Here is a 23,907-nt window from a genome sequence, read left to right as displayed (position 1 = left end):
TACCTCTTATCCAATTTCTCTTTACTTCTCTTTACTCTTATTCAATTTCACTATTATTATTTCATCTATTTCTTTCTGACTTGATTACCATTATTCTCATTCTGTATTTCTACAAGGTTTTATTAATACTCTCAAAAACATAAACACACAACAAACACACATATAAAAATTCTTTTAGGAAAGTAACTTGGCCCCAGGTACCTCTCTTTATATGGGCTTCAATTATATTCATGCTCATCTTACATATCATTACCTATTTTGTTTACCATTCTATATCTTCTATATAAACTTCTCCACACATTTCACTCTTCATAATTCTATCTTATTTAATCCATCTTAATTTAAATCATTATATTTGTATCTTTTGCCCATTCTTTATTATCCCTCTATCTCATTCCTTATAATGAAAAAAAAAAAAGAATTTCTCCTGAAATCACTAATCAGAGTATGATGCCTTTCTATCCTCCCCTAAATTAATTAGATTAACATTTAAAATAACACCTAATACCCAATCTGATTCTGCTTGGTACATTCTATCTACTAATTTTTTTCTTTTAATAACAATAAAAACAGAGTAATAAATCCAAAATGATTAAATACATAGTTAAATAATAAATCTAAATATTAAATCTTATAACATTCCCATTGCCTTTCCCTTTAACATTTTATTACATTTTAAAATCAATCATTATTAAACATTTCCACATTTTAATTTCTTATTAACTCTTAAGCCATTCTAATTTTCTATTTCTAATACAGATGTTACAATACCATCTTATGTACCTTGCAAAATCTTTTTAAGGAAATTGTACTTTACCCTTTGTCCCTAAAAAAATTCCTCTTTTCCCATCTAATTTCAAAACATTGTGGCTTTTCTCCGCCTTTCCCCTTTCTTTCTTCCCCCACCAAATCCTCCTACCCCCCTTCTTCTAGCCTCTGCCTTGCTGGCATCCCTTCTCTGTTGTGTTCCCTTTTTCTTTTGTTTACTATCATTATATTTATTTTGCATCTTATTTTCTCTTTCTTAAATGTTTTTTTAGATCTTAAGTCCTTCATTTTCCTCGCTTTCTTCCTTCCTTCTTTCTTAGTTAAATTTTGGAATTCATTAAAGATGGCGTCTTCGTCTTCTTCTTGTTGTTGTTCTTCTGCCTCCATCTGTTGTATTGTTTGTTGATAGTTAACCAGCGCCATTTCTAAAAATAGGAAGGCTTTTTCCATACCATCTTTACCGGCTGCTTTTGTTTGCTCATATTCTTCCCTCAGTTCCTCAAAAGAAAAAGCCATTATAGATCTTTTCTTTTTTTTTTTCCCTCTTTCTTCTTACACCAACCAAGATATTCCAAACAAAAGGTAAAACAATCCCAAAATCCACAATCCTCAATCAATCCAAGCCAAGACAAATTTCTCCCTTTCTCTTCCAGGGGTAGTATCAGACAAAAGAAAAAAGAAAGTCCAAATCTATATTTTGAAACCTTATTGGAGTTATATTTCTGTCTTCAAATCCTTAAGGCATCTCCTCCAACAAAATCAAACCAGATGAATATATTTTTTGTCCTCTCCCTTCCGACTTATCCCATAAAGCTAGTTTTACCTGAAACAAACAGGTTTCTCAATATCCACTTATTAATTCCGTCGGGAGGAGAATAAACTTTCCTTTCAGCACCTCAAAATTGCCGCTTATTTTCTCTTGTGGAAAGAAACATCCAAAAAGCCATCATTTCCAGGAATTATATTAAATGTATCTTAGAGTCCTGGATCAACCAAGAAAACTTTCACTCTCAAAAGCTTTCTCCTCTTCCTCCTGCGCATACTTGCCCAGCTGCCGGCTTCTTTGTGGCGGCCATTGCGGACTGCCGCTGCACCGTCTTGGGAAAAGGGGTTCTGCCGGCCGGGGAGGGGTCTGCAACACCCCAAACCCCTCTCCGGATCCCCCTATCTTCAGCTACCCCTGCAGGGTAGCCTAGCTCCGGACCCGTCCGGATCGGAGCACCAAAGCGGCTAGCACGGCAGGGATCGCTCAGAGTCGCAAATCCCTGCCGCCGCAAACCGACAAACCGGAAGTTTTCCATACTGGCTAATTTTTGAAGACCCATGTTTTGTTTCGGACTTTTGTACAAACCTGAAAAAATAATGTACAATAGCTACAAAAATGAACCATTAGATGCTCCAAATTATTCTTCCAAATTATTTTCAAAATGTGGACACCCTATTCAGGGTGGGAATTTAATCTGATAGGTTTATTAATCATAGTGATACTTTACAATATTCTTTATAGTGATATTTGGGATTATTTTTCTGGCATAGATGATTTGATCTTTTGCTGTTATAAAATGACATCAGTTTTTAAATATAAATGGTATACAATTGTCAGTATCCTATTTTTATAACAACTAACTTGATTTTAATGTACATTTAGAATACGTGGTTGAAGGTAATGTTCCAACTATGTGCCCGATTTAAAATAATACCTTTTTCTTTTTTGAAAAACCAGAGATATAAAACCTGACAATGTTTTATTGGATGCGAACGGCCACATACGCCTGGCAGATTTTGGATCCTGCTTAAAGATGAGTGAGGATGGCACTGTATGTATCAAAAAAAGTATAGTTTTTTTTAATAGAATACTTAAACTGCAGTGTGTTTGAGTTTGTTTGGGGGTTATATTTGGAAGATAAGCTGCAAAAGTACTGCATAGATACATGTAAATATAGCAACATTTTACATTGTATCACTCTTCTGCAATATGTTTAATCTAGAATTGCTATGTATTCTTTATGAATGGAGTATCCTGTAATATTCCCATGTATTTCCTCTCCTTATGCCATTTCATGGCCAATTAAACTTTTTATTTGTACATAAGAAAGTGGTGTTATGATTTTTTTCATTTATATTTAATAATGCCAGAAAACATAAAATTTTCTTTTTGTATCTTAGTAATGTTCATTGATCTATAGATTTATAAATGCATACAATTAAATTAATTTCTCCTTATACACTATTTTACATTGGTTCTCTTCAAGGTACAATCTTCAGTTGCAGTGGGCACCCCTGATTATATTTCCCCTGAAATACTGCAAGCCATGGAGGATGGCATGGGAAAATATGGACCTGAATGTGACTGGTGGTCCCTAGGTGTCTGCATGTATGAAATGTTATATGGAGAAACACCTTTTTATGCAGAGTCACTGGTGGAAACCTATGGGAAGATTATGAATCATGAAGTAAGTGCTATGAAACATTTGTTTCTCTTAGCTGTAATTTTCGCCAAAATATGTAACCAGGACCCAAAATCTTTGTGTTTGTGTGCATGAGTAACTGCATTACTCAATGTATCTTCTAAGAAAAGTCTTCTGTGACTAATGTTCAGAACAGGTATTTCTCAGAACCCTGTTATTGTATACTTGGAATATATCAATTCAATTATTTCTGAAAACCTTTTCACTGTATATTTTGCAGCAAACCAGACTTAACATGAGCACATTTAGCAGAAAATATAAGTACAACATATTGAAATTAGTCTAGACTAATAAAATATATTTAAGGGTGTTTCTTCAGACAAGCAACGTCAAAGATACATGACTAACATTAAAAAGTAGAAAGTCTAAAAACAAGAACACTTAACAAATTTTGAAGCCTTCTGTAGTTTTTTTTAATGGTATAAATGTACACATTAAAAATATTTTGTCATAGAAAAGAATATCTTCAATTCAGATTTCCCTTCCTGTTCTTCAGGAGAGGTTCCAGTTTCCATCTCATGTTGCTGACGTATCTGAAGAAGCAAAAGACTTAATCCAACGACTTATCTGCAGCAGGGAACGTCGTCTTGGGCAGAATGGAATAGAAGATTTCAAATCACATGCATTTTTTGAAGGACTCAATTGGGATAATATCCGAAATCTAGAAGCACCTTACATTCCAGAAGTTAGCAGTCCTTCAGATACATCAAATTTTGATGTAGACGATGATATATTGAGAAATCCTGTGAGTAATTACTGCATTTTCTTTTGATGTTGATTTTGTTTGTTTTCTACATCACTGGTTTTCTAGCTTCTGAGCTGAATCATGACAGTTGAATACAGGAGCATTCTGGAAAGAGTTTTAGAGTTCAAAATCTCTGTTTCTAGCTGTTTGATATGAACTGGACAGACCTTGAAATATGTTTAACATTTTTATATCTATTCTGCTTTTGCCTACAATATTTTGTATATGTAGACAGTGTGAGAAAAATGGCTTGTCTGATTAAATTTATTAGAGTAAACTTGATTTACCAAACTTCAGCTATGATGGGGAATTTTTTCTTTTGGACATCTCCCCAAAACAATAAAAGTCTGTTGAATCTGATGATTTGTGTAAATTATATCATTTATGACCTGACATCATGACATAATGATAATTATCTTTTACCTTGAATAGTATACTAAATCAAGAGTGTTCTCCAATTATAATTTGGAAATAGAGTTCAAATTTTCCTTGACTTACTATACTAAATTAATCTTAAATCTTTCTTAGGACAACTGATTTGTAGAATGCCAATGCTTCTAAAAGCAGCATGTATGAAATTACTAAAATTAAATTTTGCGCAGACCCTGGTGTGCACATGTATCATCTCTCCTGTGGGAGCTGTATTGGCTGCCGATTTGCTTCTTGGTGAAATTCAATGAGCTGGTTGTCACCTTTAAAGCCCTTCATGGCTTGGGACCAGGATATCTGAGGGACCACCTCTTGACAGTCACATCTACCCGATCCATCAAAGCAGGGAGGCAGGGAAGGTTGCGAGTCCCATCCCTAGGGAGATATACCTGGTGGGACCCAGAAGAAGGGCTTTCTGCATGGTGGCTCCCTCTCTTTGGAACATCATTCCCCCAGAGATTAGAATGGCCCCCCTCTCTAGCACTCTTCCAGAAGGTGCTGAAAATCTCTTTCTGCCAGCAGGCCTGGGGAACCCAGAGCAGGATGAAGCCATTAAATGGCTCGTGTGAGGTGCTGTCACTGGAGCGAGGGGGTGGGTGGGGTGATTTTAGTATATTAATTTATTATGAGACTCTTCTTTTATTAATTTTATTGCTTTTATATGGGGTTTTATATTCTGTAACCCACCTTGAGTCGCCATGTGCGAATAGGCGGCAATATAAAGTCACTAAATAAAATAAATAAAATGAAATATTTTTCATTTGCTATATTGATAACAAGACCTTAGAGTCTAAACAGTGCCAATTCACAAATTTACATATAACCAGAGATATTTAAAACTCTTATGTTCTGGGCAGGGAACGTTCCATTTTCCCCCCCTGGAAACCCTAGTCATTATTGTCCAGAAATATACTTCTTGAAGAAGGAATTGGTTCATAAGGATGAGCTACAAGACCATCTGCAAATGATTTCCCAGGCTCTGGGCTAGAATGGCTGGAGCCCCTTGTGATGTGTTTTCTGTGTCTTTGCTTGGTTTCACTATCCTGTTTTTACTTGTTCTTTATTTTTATGAAGGAGATGATACCACCTGGTTCTCATACTGGCTTTTCTGGGTTGCATTTACCTTTTGTTGGTTTTACCTACACAACAGAAAGGTAAGTTGGAAAAAAAAAAGAATTGCAGTTTAGGAAGCACATGGAGGGCCTCCAGATCTAGGGGGTAGTCTTTGCTTCTTTTTTATCAGGTAGAAATGCTTTACAGAATGACATGGAAAGAAAAAGAGGTATTTTTCTATAATGGCAGTGTTGCAGAGTAAACACAAGGTAGTATATTTATATACTTATGTATTCTTTAAGCTTGGAATTCATACGATCCAAGCCCATATAATACATCAGCTGATTTCTAAGATTATAATACAATGATTATTCATATATATATATATGTTTTCTGAGGTTCTCGCGGGTATTTGTATGTGGATCTTTGGTTATTCGGGTTTTCTCCCGCGTAAGATTCAAAGTATCTAGGCAACGTTTCGGCGAGGTCCCACTCGCCATCTTCAGGCTGGTGCTTTCGGCTTAGTGCCAGTGCAAGCAGTGTGTGACCGGAGCTGCCATCTCTCTATATATACAAGTGGTGGGGGATGGTGTGCTGGGCTGGTTGGCTGTGCTGCAGCCTCTTGATTGGTTGATGGAGTTGATGTTGGTATAATGGGCTGTGTAATGGCCTTTTGTTGTAGAGATATCCTGGATCTTGTGCTGTCATCTCCTGGGTCGTTAGCCTCTTGTGTTTTAACGGCTTGGGTAATGGGTTGTGTGATGGGCTTGTGAGTTCTTTTGTTGTGGTATCCTGGGTCTTGCATTGTAATCGAAAAGAGATCAAAACACAAACGACCCAGGAGATTACAATGCAAGACCCAGGATACCACAACAAAAGAACTCACAAGCCCATCACACAACCCATTACCCAAGCCGTTAAAACACAAGAGGCTAACGACCCAGGAGATGACAGCACAAGATCCAGGATATCTCTACAACAAAAGGCCATTACACAGCCCATTATACCAACATCAACTCCATCAACCAATCAAGAGGCTGCAGCACAGCCAACCAGCCCAGCACACCATCCCCCACCACTTGTATATATAGAGATGGCAGCTCTGGTCACACACTGCTTGCACTGGCACTAAGCCGAAAGCACCAGCCTGAAGATGGCGAGTGGGACCTCGCCAACGTTGCCTAGATACTTTGAATCTTACGCGGGAGAAAACCCGAATAACCAAAGATCCATATATATATATATATATATATATATATATATATATATATATACACACACACACACACACACACATACATATATACACACACATATATATATATATACACACACAGACACACACGTGCATGCATCACACACACACACACACGTGCATGCATATATGCATGCATGCATGTTAGGTCAGTAAAAAGACAGTGCTTTATCAGGAACAAAAAGAGGGCAGGGGGAAAAAAAACCCTCTTTTCTTTCTTGCCCACATCAGTTCTACTGCTGTTTATTCTAATATTTTATATATAATATCTCTATAGATTGATGGGACAAAAAGCTAAATAATAGATTTTGATTTATTTTATCTAGTTATTAAATGTATATGCTCCCCATCTTGCCATAAAAGCAACTATAAATGCTTGATGGTTCATATCAGGTATATATTCCAAAGTGACCCTTTGATGGCTCCTAACTACAAAAAAATTGATTTTCTGTAAGCTCCAGCCTCACAGCATGGTGTATGAATTACGTGCATAATAGATAAAACTACTACTATTATTTCTATTATCTAGATTTCTGAGTTATGCCAAAATCCTTTATTTTTCTTTATTAGGTTTTTTGGTACATGATAAGTTGTTATGTGTTTGGATGTTCTTTTCTTTTTACTTCATGGAGCTAGCGTAGTTTATCTAGTGTGTCCACATCAAATGTTGTCCTCAATCAGTTAAAGGGTAATGATTATCGCAAAGCTATTCAATGGGCTTAATAGATAGATATCCTACAGAAAGGATGATAAATTAGCTAGCCACGAGCTTAGTCACTTATAGATTTTTTTTAGCTTATGCTAGTCTTGATTGATATATTAAAGGATAAATTTGCTCTCTGGCAGGCGAAAAGAAATATAATCATTTATATGATAGTGAAAATCATTTTCTAGCTCCTGTCATAAATGTATATAATGTTAGCAAACTGAACTTGAATCAGATCACTGGCCTGACTGAATCCAATGTTTTGTGTTCCATCTTTCAAAGATGTTCTAGATTTTCCTGAGTGTTAAACCTGAGATTATTTAAAAAAAACCAATTACCGTATTTATCGGCGTATAACACGCACTTTTTCCCCCTGAAAATAGGGGGCAAATGATGTATGCGTGTTATACGCCGATATAATGTTAAGAAGCCTTCGGTGAATGCTGCTGGGATCGGGGATCAAGGACACAAATGAAAGAAGGGGAGGGAGGAAGCAACCGAAGCCTGTCCTTCTCTCTGGGTCAGCTCTCTCAGTTGCTCTCTCGCTCCTCCACCAGCACAGGAAGAAACTGCTTCAAAGAAGCGGGGGCTTTTCCTGTCGCCTCTCCCCACCCCCACCCCGTCCGCCCGCCCGCCCGCCCGCAGTGCTCCGTTCTGCCTGCCTGCCTGCCTTCGTTAATGGTTGAATCGGAACAGCTTCGGCTGAGTAAAAGAGGCGAATAGTTATTATTCTCAGCCGAAGCTGCTCCCAAACAACCAGAAACTAAGGCAGGCAGGCAGAATTTTTTAAATTTTTTTCCTGAAATTTCCCCCTTAAAATGAAGATGCGTGTTTATACACCAGTGCGTGTTATACGCCGATAAATACGGTATTATGTTTTCCTTAATGTTAAACCTGAGATTATTATTACATGGAAAGGCAATCTTTTCCTGTACTTCCTTTGCCTGTCTTAAGAAGTGAAATAGAAAAGAGCACATGGGAGCAGTGGTATCAATCTTCTGCTTTAAATCCCATTGGTGTAGAAGTTATTACTGCTACTTCCTTGCAAGTAAGCTTTCCTTTGTGGGGTTGGAGTGAGAAAAAACAGATTGCTGTTTACTTGCCAGCTCACTCAGTAGGTAAATATTTATATAACTTATATAACTTAAGATTATATTAACTTTTCTGATTCTATTGAATTTTCAACAGGAAGTTGCTGTTTATGGTTGATTAAACATGCTAATTAATGTGTGCACTGATTATTTTGGGTCTCAGCTGTTTTTCTGATCGAGGTTCACTTAGAAGTGTAATGCAGTCCAGTAGCATATCCAAAGATGAGGATGTTCAACGTGACCTGGAGAATAGCTTGCAAATAGAGGCATATGAGAGGAGAATACGAAGACTGGAACAGGAAAAGCTGGAACTGAGTAGGAAGTTGCAAGGTATACCTTCTCCTTAGCTTTCTTATATTCCATGTGGTGGAATAATATAATGTCATCATTTCTAAACATTACGTTTTTCATTCAATTTAAGAGTCCACCCAGGCTCTTCAGTCCCTTCATGGTTCTACTCGCTTAACAATGAACACAAATAGGGATAAAGAAATAAAAAAGCTAAATGAAGAAATTGAACGCTTGAAAAATAAAATAGCAGGTAAGTTTTGGAATACATTACTAAATCCAGTAATACAGCCTTAATTTGTGCTATGCACTTTAAAAGGTGGGCCTCAATAATTTTTCTGGGGGCTCTTTTGTATGGCTATCCAGTTGGTTTATATTGTGAATTTGTAAAAAAAAAACTTTCATTAAAACTTGGCTTGCTTACATTAATGGTGCTGAGAACTGTCAATCCTAGCTCAGATTATTTAAATAAACTCCACCTTCACATTTATTGCTGCTTGTCAATTATGTATCTGCATTATTTGTCTAAACTTCCTTATGTGAGCTACATAGAAGGAAGAGAGCTTATTGCTTTTAATACAACGTGCTAATGGGTCTACTACCAGACACTTCCTAGTTATTTTTTGTGAATTTTTATTGTTTATGAAATTAGAGTTTGTCTCTTATGCAAGAGCCTCGGTGGCGCAGTGGTTAGAGTGCAGTACTGCAAACTACTTCTGCTGACAGCCAGCTGCCTGCAATTTGGCAGATCGAATCCCACCAGGCTCAAGGTTGACTCAGCCTTCCATCTTTCTGAGGTGGGTAAAATGAGGACCCAAATTGTTGGGGGCAATATGCTGACTCTGTAAACCGCTTTGAGAGGGCTGTAAAGCACTATAAAGCGGTATATAAGTCTAAGTGCTATTGCTATCTTGGCCAAGAGGGAAAATGAACAAGGTCCATATCATACCCCAAAGATGCTTTTTTGCTTGAAAACATTTTGAAGAAGCTTCTTGGATGAGAAACAAAAAAGATTTCAAACAAAAATAAACAAAGTCCAATTGCCTTTTGAAAAAGCACCTTGACCTGGATGACTGAGAGTCTCCATAGATGTCCATATTATATATTAAAACAATACATTTCATGTAATCTTTATATATGACATATTTAGGCAGGGCCTATGATTGTTCTGAGATTATAGATGGGATGCAGGTGAAGCAATTTAGAGAAAGCAGTCCTTAAACCAGGTGTGTCCAACCCATGGTCTGTGTTCTGCATGCAGCCCTGGACAACTAGTAATGTGGCCCTCCAAAATAAAGGAATTTTTTTATTTATATACATTAACTATATTATATATTTTGTATGTAGCCCAAGACAATTCCTCTTTAATGTGGCTAGGCAAGCCAAAAGATTGAACATGCTCGCCTTAAACCATTGGAGAAAGATTTTAATCAGAATCATGTGGCTTTTGATATATAAATTCTTCCATTGTTTTAGACTATACCTATATAGTAAGGTATTCTGTTTTTGCTGTGTTTTCATCTAGTCAATCTGTCTGTGTATCAAAATCAATACTCAGAGAATACTTATTTTAATTAATTATTTTTTCAGTTTGTAAAATGCTTTTTTTTAAAATGTGCATTACTTCTGTTGAAAAAGTTACAATTGTGAGTTTTTATTAAAATCCAATTGTTAATCCCCCTCTAGAATTTAGAAAGTAATCATTTGAATGTAGGAGTCATAACTGATTTTTTTTTTCAACGTAGTTGCAGATGCAGCATAAATGCCTACTCTTTCAAATGTTTCCTATGGAGAGCCAGTTTGATGTGGTGGTTAAGGTGTTGGCCTAGACAGCCAGAGAATGTGACTTCTAAACCTCTCTTGAGCATGAAAACCAGCTAATCATTTTGGGCTAATCACTTTCTCTCAGCCCAATACCTCAAAAGGTTGTGGGAAAAAGAGAAAGCAGAAATATTAGGTATATTTGCTGCCTTGAGTTGACCATTATACTGTAGGTAAAAATAAGTGGGATAACAACAACAATTAATTTCCTTTTGGTTTGTATTCTAGAGTTTCTAGAAGTTTTTTTTAAATAAAAGAACAATTCTACAGCATGCATAACATTTAGACACTTGTGTGCATGTGTGTGTGTTGGAGTTTTTTTTGTCTATTTAAGCTTTTTACCATATTATAAATCTGAGAACCGTAATATGGCATCTGGGGATACCAATTTATCTAAAAACCTTTTTGTTTGCCCTGCCAGATTCCTTGGCCTACCTAATTTTTTTTCCAGATTAAAAAAAAATAATAGAAAAAAACAACAACCTGGAATGTTGTAAGCATATTGCCAACCTTAAGTATTATTATTTGCTGCTGCATATTAAATATAAACCCTCATTAAAATAAAAAATGAGATGTAATTGATGTCCAGTAATTCATTAGAAAGTGTATTCATTTGCTCAAGGAAGTAGAAGTAAAAAGCAGTAAAAAGAATTGTTTAGAATTATAAAGTAGAAGGGATGCCAGGCAGTATTTTGATAAACTTATGCGTTGTAATTGGCTATGTTTTTTCCTCCATCCAACAGTAACCATATTTACAAAAGTTCCCACAACGTATTTTTAAAATTCCTAAAGTATTGGTTGTTCAGAAAGATTGCTCCCTTCCCCCACCAATTTTCCATGGTGGAATTATGACAGAAAGCTGTTGTGTCTTATTTTTCCCTCCCCTTCTTTTGTATTTTTATCTTTAAAGGTTCCCCGTTCTTGTTAGCTTAAAAGCTTGAATATAAAGAAACTTTTGATTAAATCTCTGATGGCAGGAAGATTAATTTAAGCTAGAGATGACAGAGGGGTGAGGGCTTTCATTTCTTAACTGAATTTCCTGTTTTTTCCTGTAATGTCTGTACCATGCATTGGCCTATTATTATTTCCTTCCTCTTCCTTGTGGAAAATATTCCATAGAGTTGATAAAATGCAATTTTGCCAGTATATTGTAATAGGGAAGAATTGTGATCCAATTTAAATTGTTCATCTTTACAGAGAGAAATGTAGAATTGTTTCTCTATCCTCTGTGAAAAGAAATTTCCCTGTTCATAGATTCAAATAGGTTAGAACGACAGCTTGAAGATGCAGTGACCTTGCGACAGGAACATGAAGATTCCACCCAGAAGTTAAAAGGCCTTGAAAAGCAATGCAGGATACTAAGGCAGGAGAAGGAAGATCTTCATAAGGTATTGATTGTAGAAAATGCTTCATTGAAGTGAGATATATGTTGCCTAGGAAATAGAGGTATAAAACAGTTGGTTTGGCTAGCTGGGCAACATAGTTTAAGAATGGTTATTAGTAAAAATATTGCTTGTCCTATTCATATCATGTGCTTTTTCTCCAGAGCATGGGAATAATATATTTCAGCATAATAGAAATTATATAATGTAAATATGCCAGTATTTTTTTAGGATTACATAAGTCAGCAATCTTCATGGCTGAGTAGACAATAATCAAGTTTTAGGCTTTACTAATCCAGACTTCTTTAGCTGCTCCATTATATTTACTTAATAATACCCCAAATGTTGGAGTGAGATGCAAGATTTATTTAAAAGTGTTTTTTATAAGCAAAACAAAAAAAAGCCAGAAGAAATTTGTCACTAAAATTGCCAACAAGACATTTTATGCTGTAATATCATAGACATAAATCTAATTTCTTACCCATGAACATCCGATTAACATTTCATTAACTTTCTCTTACTTCCTCTACTGCTTTCCTCCATACATCAGTCAATTGTGAATTAAACTGAATTATATCCTATATATTTTTGCATAAGAAAAATCTATGCTACATAATATAGTGGTGTACAAAATATTTTGAATTTAAAATTTTATTCTGGCCTAATCATAACTCTGTTACTTCAAGCTCAGAACATTTCTGCTAATACCAGAACAGGTCTAAATGCTTTTTGTGAGGTTAAAACAGCCTGTTTCAACTTTGAAATAAGATGTATGAGTTTCAGAATGGGATTTTTGGGCTGAAAATATTTGGCACACCACTAATTGTAGTGTTTGGGTGGGATATCATTTGAGAATTCCAGGGCTATAGGCTGGACATGGAAGTCAAAAAACATCATAGATGAAGGAAGTTGGCAAATATATATATCTTTGAAGATGGAGGAGAAAAGAAGAGAAAAGGAAATAAAACAAATGAAAGATGTGAGAATGGAGGAAAGATAAGGACGAGAGAAAGAATTAATTAGTACAGTGTATAAATGAGGTGAATAAAAGATAGGAAAAGAAAGGAAAATAGATTTTAAAAAAAGAAGAAAAGAATAGGAAAAAATAGAGAGAAATTAAAAATAAAAATGTAGTGTATTGGGTATATCCAGCTGGTAATATAATAAAAGCCAATATTAATATTATATTGAAATATTCTTAATACACTGAGGATAGGAGGGAGACCCAAAGTCATTTCCCCAAAGTTATAGCATGCTCCTGTACTCTTTGCTAAGTACTATTTGACATTAATCAAATGTATCTTAAACTTCAATATAACTTTTAAATTGATTTGGACCTTTCCTTTCATTAGCAACTCCTTGAGGCATCTGAAAGATTAAAGATACAGTCGAAAGAATTAAAGGATGCTCATCAACAAAGAAAGCTAGCAATGCAGGAGTTTTCAGAACTGAATGAGAGGATGGCAGACTTGCGTTCTTACAAGCAGAAACTCTCTCGACAACTCCGTGACAAAGAGGAAGAAGTGGAAGTGATCATGCAAAAAACAGACTCTATGAGACAAGAAATGCGTAAATTGGAAAAAGCAAGGAAAGAGGTAGTTGAGCAGTGTGTTTGAGGATCATGGGTTTTAATTGTAACTTAGAAAAGTTAGTGTGACTTGGTTTGCAGATATACCCAACTGTTTAATTTTTGTGTATGTGTGAAATTCTTAACAACACTTCTAATTTGGAACGTAATATAGAAAAAGAAAGTGAAGTATTAATTGAGAATGGATATTGTCTATTATAATGCCTACATTCATGGTAATTTTCTCGATTAGTTTTATTTACCGCACTTCACATCTCTATAATAAGGCACTTTTGTTGTTAGAATTTTTATCTAATCATAACAATACTTAATTTTCCATTCTTTATATTGATATTTTTTACATATTTAACAGTTTATTTTTAAAACAATAGAATCTGCCTCTTCTTTTGGGTGTACGTTTGCTGTAAAAATAATTTAAACTAGATTCAGTGAAATTATTAAGATATGGTAGAAACTACAGCAATGAAAATAAAGTATGAGAAAATGCTTTTTTAAGTTTCAGAAGTAAATTATGAGGATATCTCAGTGTATCCTTTTAGTGACCTGTTTTTACATTCTATTTTTTCCCTGTAAGTCTTGCTGTTTTTAAAAAGGGCTTTATCTTATTTTTTAATACTTCAAGGATTTGTACAACAGCTAGTTCCTCTTGATGTAATAGAATTAATAATGGCTAAGCTCAATTGTTTCTATAATTAGGCTTATTTTTCTTTTTATAGCTAGAAGCACAACTTGATGATGCACTAGCAGAAGTATCAAAAGAGCGGAAACTTAGAGAATGTAGTGAAAAAGCAGCTAAACAGCTGGAAAATGAACTGGAAACACTAAAGGTGACTATGTTATAAATGATTAAATCAGCTTGAGGCTTACTTTATTTGAGAAGAACAAGAAGTGTGTGTGTGTGTGTGTTTAATGTACTCCATTTTACAGTTGCAAACTAGCCATATTCTAGAATTTAGCTTGTCAGGAAGCTGAATACAATTACTATTCATGAGTTTATATTCACTTTGAAACATCTAAAACCAAATTGACATCACATGCATTTCATTTAGTTGCATATATTAGACATTTGATAAAAATATTGGATTAGATGGTATGTTCCCAGTCTCATGGTAGAAAATTGTTTTTTTTATGGGAGTATATTAACTCTCACCTCATGTCTTGACAAGTTACCTACATTTTATTTATTGTTTTAATTTAAACTCGCTATGTGACTCCAGGCATCTTAAAGTTAACAACAGTAACATTTAAAACACACAGCCTTGTGGCCCAGACACAGCCTGGTTTCCAAGTATTTCAAAAGGTGATTGGGTGCCATCGAGATATTTCAAAGAATGCTCTTCCATAGAGGGTAGATATTTTCTGACAGTGAGAACAGCTAATCAGTGGAATGACTTGCCTCCAGAAGTTTTAGGTACTCTATCACTGGAGGGTTACAAGAGGTGACAGGAAACTATTTGTCCGGAATGGTATAGGATGTCCTGCCATGGACTGGGATTTGGACTAGAAGACTTCAAAGCCTATTGTTCTATGTTCTATATCAGTGATGGCTACCCTTTTCAGTACCAAGTGTCCAAAGCGCATGCAGGCACACACATTCCCAAAATGCAATGCACGCACCCTCTAACGTGTGCCCTCGCATGCACATGCACGTCCATGCCCTCCGCGTGACACTCCACGCCCTGTGCATACGGGCACGGCCCCCACATGTGCCCATGGGCACACACCCCCTGCATGTGTACCCCGCCCCACCATGCATGGACTGCAGAGACTTGAAGACCGGTTGAAGAGCTGAGCTGGGGCAACAGCTCATGTGCCCACAGAGAGGACTCTGCATGCCACCTCTGGCATGCGTGCCATAGGTTCTATATTCTGTGGTGACAGAGAAAACACAACTCTTAAGTCCCATGAAATGATGATGCTTAATAGACAGAACACAGAGCAACCCTATTAGATGGGTTACACGGGTAATTGGAGACAGGTGGTCTAAAGAATAGCTCTGTGTCATGAGGGGTTTTATAGGTGATCACCAGCATTTTAAACTATATCCAGAAGTTCACAGATGACTGATGACTGATCCACACATGAAATTTCTCATGGCAGTGTATTTTGGAATATCTGTAGCTTCTTAGGTTCTAAGATCATGCCTATTTGAAGGGCATTGCAGAAATCCAAAGAGGTGTCCATAATGTGAGCAACTATGAGTAAAACCTCTTGATCGTGGAATGGATGTAACTGGCACACAAAATGGATTTATGCAAAGGACCTCCTAACCTAACTAGATATCATGTGCTCTTCTACCAGAAGCCAAGAACCGAGGAAAAGCTCAGATTGTTCACCAGTTCTGTTTAGGGCAGTGCAACATTGGAAGGAAGGTTTCCACATCCAAGCAGCTCAAAATCTATAGTCATGTAACTTCCTAGTTCCTTCCCATCAAGCCACTAGACACTGAGAATCTTTACAGTATTTCTTGGCTGGCCTAGAGTTAAAATGTATAACTAGTGTCATCAGTGTACTGATGATACATAAACTCATACCAACTTTAACGTCACACAGCCACTTTGTGTAGATATTCAATAAGTGTGAGGAGAAAATCAAGCCTTGAGGCAACCAGCAAACTATGGCCTTGGGTTAGATTTCTCCATCAACATCAACTGGAACCAAACCTGGAAGAAGAAAGAGAACTATCACAATAACCTTCTCTCCACTCCCAACCAACTGTGCAAGTACAGAAGGATCCCATGAGAGATGATATCAAAATCCATCCTCTCCAAGTATGATTATTGCTGTCACAATACTGTACCCAGATCTGAAATTTGATTGGAAGGGGTCCAAATAATCCAGTTTCCTCTCAAGTTGCAAGCCAATAACTTTTTCTTCCCCAAACAGGGGAGGGTAGAGATAGATGAGAATTATGCAGCAATGTTGGATCCATGAGAGATTTCTTGAAACGGGGACAGATGGATTACTGCCTCAACTTCAAGCAGAAACTCCTTTTTCACTCAAAGATGAATATAGCTTCATTTGGACCTAATCATGCATTGGAGGACATGGATCTACATAGGTGGCCATGCTTATGGCCCCAATGACACAATATGTCAAAACTTGCCATGTAGTTTATAGGATTTCCTTGAGATGTTTCAAATGAAATACATAAAATCTCATTAATGACACGGTAAACTGCATAGATGTTTATACAGGAAGAATAATAAGATACTTATGTTCAGCTGATAAGAAGACTAGGCTAAAATACAGTATATTTCCATGAGATGCTTATAATCCACATAGCACTGGAAAGCTAGTAGTCTGTTTCCTGTTATAAAACCTGTGCCATTCTATTCTTCCCTATATTTTCTCACAGAGTTTTCTCACCTTGAAAAAGTAAACAGCAGGTCTTTTTACAGAATATCTACCATTCTTACGGCTTAGAACTCTGGGAATTCAAATTTCTTGTTGCTTCAAAGAGCTAACTGATACGTTTGAAGCATTCTGATTTGTCTCTTGGCTCAATCAAATCTTTACTTTTGATATTAGAGAGAGAAACTTTTACATCTTACCCCTTTTTAAACAATTTTTGCTCTTTTGCAGGTAAAGCAGGGAGGACGCAGTGCAGGAATGGCCATGCAGGAGCATCAGCAGGAGCTAGCTAAAGAGAACTCAGAGCTTCAAAATAAAATTTCATTTTATGAAGAAGAGTTGGTCAGGCGAGAAGCTTCCCATGTCTTGGAAGTAAAAAATGTGAAAAAGGAGGCACATGATTTAGAAAGCCATCAGCTTGCACTTCAAAAAGAAATCATGGTATTAAAAGATAAACTGGATAAGGCAAAAAGAGAGAAGTAAGTACTGTGTACAGTTGTGTTTTGAAAGCTTTTTTTTTTTTAATTGTTCAAAAAGTATCTGAAATCCAAAGTAGAAAAAAAGGTGTTAGCAAAGTAGAAAAAAAGGGTTTGGAATGGCATTTATGGGATCTTATTTCAATTCTAGGCACAGTGAGATGGAAGAAGCTGTGGGAACTCTAAAAGACAAATATGAACGAGAGAGAACAATGTTGTTTGAAGATAACAAGAAATTAACAACTGAAAATGAAAAAGTAATTGATGCAGAATTATTTTTTAAATCTCAAGTAGTATGTAATTCAGACTTTTTTCAATTCTCCTCCCTCAAAAAATCAGGAAATGGTAGAAATATTTCTGAACTTCGTGTGTGTGTGTGTGTGTGTGTGTGTGTGTGTGTGTGTGTATGAATATTCCTATACCAAGTAGGTAAAAGTAAAGGAGTCCCTGCTGATTTTATTCCACTAGTCATTGCTAACTATACGGGGAGGTGTTCATCACCGTTTCCAAGAAATTGACTCAGCGCTGTCCAAAGACATTTCCATATACCAAGTAGAATTTTGATGAATTATTTTGCTTTTTTAAAAATATCACATATGTATGTACTTTGTCTGATATAGAGTTTTCACTGTTTGGTACACAATCTGGCATGTTGCAAGCAGTTTGCACATAGCTTGAATGGGCTGTAAGTTACATTACGCTTATGAAAACTACTAATTAATACATTCTGTTGTCACAGCTTTGTTCCTTTGTCGATAAATTGACATCGCAAAACAGACAGTTAGAGGATGAGCTTCAGGATTTGGCAGGAAAAAAAGAATCTGTGGCCCATTGGGAAGCTCAGATTGCAGAAATCATTCAGTGGTATGTACCCTTTGAGGATCCAGTAAAAAAAAACACCAAAACACTTGGAATCTTCTCAACAGAAGTAAATTTTTGAAGATAATTAAAATCATTTTGTGAATGTGATCAACTTCATGAATTACACATAACAGCAAATGTTAATATGTTAGAATATTGTCTTATCTTTTTTTCTCACAAAGAAATTTATCAATTCCATATTGATTAATTTCTCTACAATGAGAGCAGCTAAATCTTAATTTTAATTGTTGCCTAAATACCAACTAAAAAGTTTTCACAATGGCTCTTCTTCATTTTGCTATTTCAATATTTTTACACTAAAAAGCTCTGGTAACAGATAAATAAGATGAAGCAGTGTTGAACCTTTAAATATTTTCTTAAATTATGTGATGATGTAGCCAAAATAGTAAAGGAATTTGCTATCTCTTTCCAACAGACCTTCATTATCCCCCCACTATAACATTCTTCATAAATTTAATAGTCAGCCTGAATGGAAAAAATATTACATTCTTCAGTGATCCTCAATGTGGAGAATTTGTCGAAGGGGAGTAAAACCTTATCATATTTCCTCTAATATTTTTATAAATAACTCACAGCAGCAAATATACCTAATACTCCTCTCCCGCCCCCCGCCCCCCAAATTCTGTGCAGGGTTAAAAATAAAAAGGTGCCTTAAATTTATTAAAGTTAATATTAAGAGCAAATATGAAATTTCAGAAACTTCAAGAGAAATTTCCAACTATTTATTTGTAAATTTGTTAAGACAGTTTGTCTCCCAAGTATTTTCACCAGCAAGATTGCATTGAAATAAGCTAGCAACAGAACTTTTCTTCTTTGTTGTATATGAATATCATTCCTTCCATTACTGTCTCAGTCTTCCCAGCCCAAAACTTCTCATATTATTGACTTGGAAGATGGAAGGAAAAGTCCTAGAATTTAAACTCTTGGGAGAAACATAAATACAGGATTGAGTTTCTCTTTGTTGTAAAAGGCAGTTCCTGTGTTTCTTCATTGTAGTCTGCAGTAAAGTGGCCAATCTGTGTTGTGTCTGCCTGCCAAAGCAAGTTTATGAATATGGCTCAAATGTCAAGTTAGATGTGACATGTTATTATTATTTTTATTTAGTATTATTATTAAGTTCCTCTTGAGTGAAAGATAAGGTTCTAAAGCATAATATCCATGGATGAATTTTCTCTGAGCTTCTAAGCTAGGATACATGATAAAAATAGTCTTGACTTGTTTTTCTCATAGTCCTGAACATTGTGATTGAAGTAACTGGTTTAAGTAATGTTTTGCTTTCTCTTGTTTCATTTTAATTTTATGTAGGAATTGAAAGGGTCTTCCTTTGAAAACCTCACTGGGCAGAAAAACAGATAAAAAACAGTAAAGGGGTCATATTTCAAGAACCACATTATAAATGAGACTTCCTCATCCTGAAAACTTGAGGAAAGGAAGTATTTCTGCCCAGAATTTTTTCTTTTCCTAACCAATAGTATTGGTACAATATAAATGTTTCCACTGTAGAGGAAACACATTATAAGTGAAATAAAGTTTAAAAAGGATAAAAGAACCCTGGTGGCACAATGGTTAGAATACAGTATTGCAGGCTAATTCTGCCGACTGCTAGCAGGTCAGTTCTCACTGGCTCAAGTTTAACTCAGCCTTCTATCCTTCTGAGGTTGGTAAAATGAGGACCCAGATTGTTGGGGATAATATGCTGATTCTGTAAACCACTTAGAGAGAGTTGTAAAGCACTGTGAAGTGGTATATAAGTCTATGCTATTGCTATTGTTATGTTGATCCCAAACAACAAAATTATAAACATGGAAAGAGCCACAGAATTGATAAAATTGTTTAATCAATAGGTTGAAAAAGTGTTTCATCTCTGCTGTTTTGAAATTTTTGGTATGTTTTCATTCAATACTATATTTTACTAGTGTTTTACTAATGTTTTACTGTGACTCAATGCATATGAAACATTTTCAAGTAACCGCCTATGTAAGTTATGTTTCTGATATGCTTTACACACTAGGGTGAGTGATGAAAAAGATGCACGTGGCTATCTTCAGGCACTAGCTTCTAAGATGACAGAAGAGCTTGAATCTTTGAAAAGCTCTAGTCTGGGATCAAGAACACTGGTGAGCATGGAAATGTACATGATTAATTAAAGAGAAAGCTTTATAATGTCTGCTGTTTTAATTGCAATTCAATCACTACCAGTTGTGTCTGCTGGTATCCTGCTTAGATGCCATGGGAGAGTGAAGAGTTCAGTATTAAACATGGCCCTCATAGTCAACAGAGCCATTGCATCATCTTCTGAGCTATATCATGGCACCTGATATAGTGCTTATGCTGAGAAAAATCTCCTCACATTTTTTTGCTGGCCTCTGTAAGTGAGAGTCTGCTGCTCCAAAAGAAGAGGAAAAAGTGTTTATTATTTAGTTCTAGCGTTTTTAAAACTCCTTGATACACTGGAAACGAGACTATGTTAAGGATCCTTTCCATATGAACGCCATGATAACTCAGATCATCAGTCTGTTTGTTTAACTCACCAACTTAGGCAGATAGCTTAAGACATCCACAAGTATGATATGAATTAAATTGTTTTCTACTTGTTGCTTCCAGTCTGTCCTTTTAATATGCTGCCTCTATATTGTAGTGTTATCCTATGTAGTTACTGAGTGACAATTTCATGATCTATGCGTTCACATCTTCAGCCTATAGTTTCCACAAATGAATTATGCATTTAATGAAGGATTTATACTTTATCTATTAAAAATTATCTGCTAATGAGTTCCCATTGAATGAGATCTGAGTTCTATTATTATGAGATGAGATTAAAAAAAACCTTCATCTGCTTTCTCAGCATTATACATATTTTCTAAATTGTCATTATAACTCCTTTTACTAACCCTATTTTCCAGATTAGAAATACTTGACCTATTTGGATTTTTATGCCTTTTTTACAATTTCTACATCCTTCTTTGAGACAAAGTTACTCCTTCAATATGAATCCTTTTATATTTTCTACCATCCCTGGTTCGTTGTTCTAAATCAAAATTGAAACTAATCACATTTGATTTAATCCTTTAATCCTTAAGAATTAAATAGCTATTTAAAGAAGGTTGTAGTACTTATGGGCAGCTTTTATTTCCTTTCATTTAGTTTTTGTTTTAAGTACTATGTATTTTGAAATACATTTTGGAAGAATGACTAGATTATAACATTTGGAGGAAGAATAGACAATAATAACGTATTATTTGACACTACAAGAAAAGCAGGAATTGGGAGATAATATACAACCCAAAGAAAAAGAATATAGACTTGGCAATGTTTCATAGGGCAGGAGGTGGTTTCATTTGATGTCCCCTTTGCTCTTTTCCACCTCCTTTCAATATATTGGGAAAGAAAATGTTTCTCAATATATTGAATATACACCAAGAAAAGAGTGGTACTCCTGAGACCTGCAAGTTTAACAGAGGTCCATAATGCAACATCCTGGTTTAATGTTGCTGGCATTGTTCTCTCTTTTTTTTATTGCATTTATGTGTATCTGATCAGAATGTAAATTTATCTGAAATCAATAGGAACTGATTGCAAAATACAGGTAGCCCTTGACATTTTTGACTTATGACCACAGTTGAGGCCAAAATTGTTGTTAAGTGAGACATTTTTAATGAGTTTTGTCCCATTTTGCGACCTTTCTTACCACAGTTGTTAAATGAATCACTGCAGTTGATAAGTTAGTAACCAGGTTGCTAAGTGAGCCTGGCTTCCCCATTGACTTTGCTTGTCAGAAGGTTGCAAAAGGTGATCACGTGACCTTGGGACACAGCAAGAGTCATAAGTATGAACCAGCTGCTAAGCCTCTGATCATATGATCCTGGGGATGCCTCAAAGGTCGTGCCTGTGAAAAATGGTCATGCCACTTTTTTCAGTGCCGTTTGAATGAACGAGGAGTACCTGTAAAGAGTTACTCTGACATTTTTTCCAATTATGTAGGATTTTTCAAACACACTCATCGTAAGTACAAGTGAAATTTTTGAATAGCATTAATATTGAAAATGTTATTAATGTTTAAAATGTTTTTAATAATGTAGAGGAAATAACAATTGCTTGATATAACAGGATCCACTCTGGAAAGTGAGACGTAGTCAGAAACTGGATATGTCAGCAAGGCTGGAATTACAGTCTGCTCTTGATGCTGAAATACGTGCCAAACAGCTAGTCCAAGAAGAATTAAGGAAAGTGAAAGATGCCAACCTGTCCTTTGAAAGGTAATTTTTGAAAGGGCTTGGTCGTGTGTAATTATGTATTTTAACGTGTATTAAAGCATTTTTTTAATGCTGATCTTTTCTAGTCATTTGTTTCTTTCTGATGGTACTCAGCATCAAAAATTTAATTTAATTGGTATAACTGTCTTTAATATTGGAAGCAGTATATCACACTCATAAATTATGAATAACACCTCTATTATGGAAATGAAAAATAACTAAATTTAGGAAGGTTGGAAGAACCACTCAACAAAGAATGGAGGCAGTAAAATATGTGGTGGTTAACTTATGTTTCATATGTCCCTGTATTTCCATTTTATTATTTAGCAAACTAAAGGAATCTGAAGCAAGAAATCAGGAACTCTTGGAAGAAGTTGAAAGTTTTAAAAAAAAACTGGAGGAAAAATATCGATCAGATGCAGGTGAAAATTTAGCCAACATGATTACAGAATATGATTACATATGATTACTCTTGTTGGTTTATTTGTTTATGTATTTATTTATTTTTTAGGTCTTAAACTTTCAGATTTCCAAGTTTCCATTTTTGAGTACTTCAATACCTCTCCTCTTACACATGATCTAACTTTCAGAGTGAGTATTAAAATGTGATTACAAATATTTGCCAAAAATAACACAGAATGCATGATGAATTGGAGTGCAGAGTCTATATATAAAACATTGGTTTTGTATAAACTTACTAAACACACTTCAGAACATAATTCTCCTATTCCTACCAATGCTACCTCACTTGCACCTTCCTTAACTTGTCACAGTGGCAGGTGTGGTGGTACTGTTTGTACTGAAGTTAGATTATTATTTTATTGTGTGTTTTTATGCTTTGGTTTGCTGTGTTGTTTATATATTACTTATTTTTATGTAACTTGAATCATGGGGAACAAATGAAGAAAAGGTTCACAGCCTTGCTGTGTTAGGCTGAAATATTTCCTATTCTATAATTTCCATTTTATTTTTTAATTAATAAATAACTGTCTCTCCTGAATATCTTTTTTTCAGTTGTCAGCTTAATTCTTCCACATCCTTTGTCAAACCACATCCCTCACTAAAGAGAAAATTATCTTCTGGCATTCTTTACCCTTCATTCTCTCACAGACATGGGTAAATAGACTTCTTTCTAAACTATCCCTTTCCATTGAGAAAACAAACTATTATTAAAATAGTAAAGAGAAAGAGATTTAGAGAAATGAAATCTACAATTATAAGAATAAATATAATCCATTCTTGATTAATATAGCCACTTAAACTAATAAATTCTTTCTTATTTCTTCACATTTATAAATTCTAAATCCAAAGTGTGCTTATCAGTGTTATTTTTAATATTACTTTAAAT

General features: G+C 35.4%; 1 protein-coding gene across 3 annotated transcripts in view; it reads left to right on the top strand.

The window, feature by feature from the left end:
- Positions 1–23,907, top strand: part of CDC42BPB (CDC42 binding protein kinase beta) — a 118,079-nt gene that overhangs the window by 54,819 nt on the left and 39,353 nt on the right. For all 3 annotated transcript variants that reach the window (XM_087952204.1, XM_026680181.2, XM_087952205.1), the window contains exons 6-21: positions 2,492–2,585; positions 3,021–3,221; positions 3,733–3,981; positions 5,485–5,564; positions 8,679–8,845; positions 8,937–9,056; positions 11,879–12,012; positions 13,359–13,601; positions 14,311–14,421; positions 17,180–17,427; positions 17,576–17,681; positions 18,164–18,288; positions 20,318–20,423; positions 22,414–22,562; positions 22,887–22,981; positions 23,071–23,150. In XM_087952204.1, coding sequence (XP_087808330.1) covers positions 2,492–2,585; positions 3,021–3,221; positions 3,733–3,981; positions 5,485–5,564; positions 8,679–8,845; positions 8,937–9,056; positions 11,879–12,012; positions 13,359–13,601; positions 14,311–14,421; positions 17,180–17,427; positions 17,576–17,681; positions 18,164–18,288; positions 20,318–20,423; positions 22,414–22,562; positions 22,887–22,981; positions 23,071–23,150 — 2,308 coding nt within the window. The remainder of the gene's footprint in view (positions 1–2,491; positions 2,586–3,020; positions 3,222–3,732; positions 3,982–5,484; positions 5,565–8,678; positions 8,846–8,936; positions 9,057–11,878; positions 12,013–13,358; positions 13,602–14,310; positions 14,422–17,179; positions 17,428–17,575; positions 17,682–18,163; positions 18,289–20,317; positions 20,424–22,413; positions 22,563–22,886; positions 22,982–23,070; positions 23,151–23,907) is intronic.

The sequence above is a fragment of the Notechis scutatus genome, chromosome 1, assembly GCF_049901735.1.
Source record: "Notechis scutatus isolate UNSWTSFEM ecotype Mainland chromosome 1, rNotScu1.2, whole genome shotgun sequence".
Classification (NCBI taxonomy): domain Eukaryota; kingdom Metazoa; phylum Chordata; class Lepidosauria; order Squamata; family Elapidae; genus Notechis; species Notechis scutatus.
Note: the sequence above shows the minus strand (reverse complement) of the source record. Positions and strands in the feature narration are given on the sequence as shown.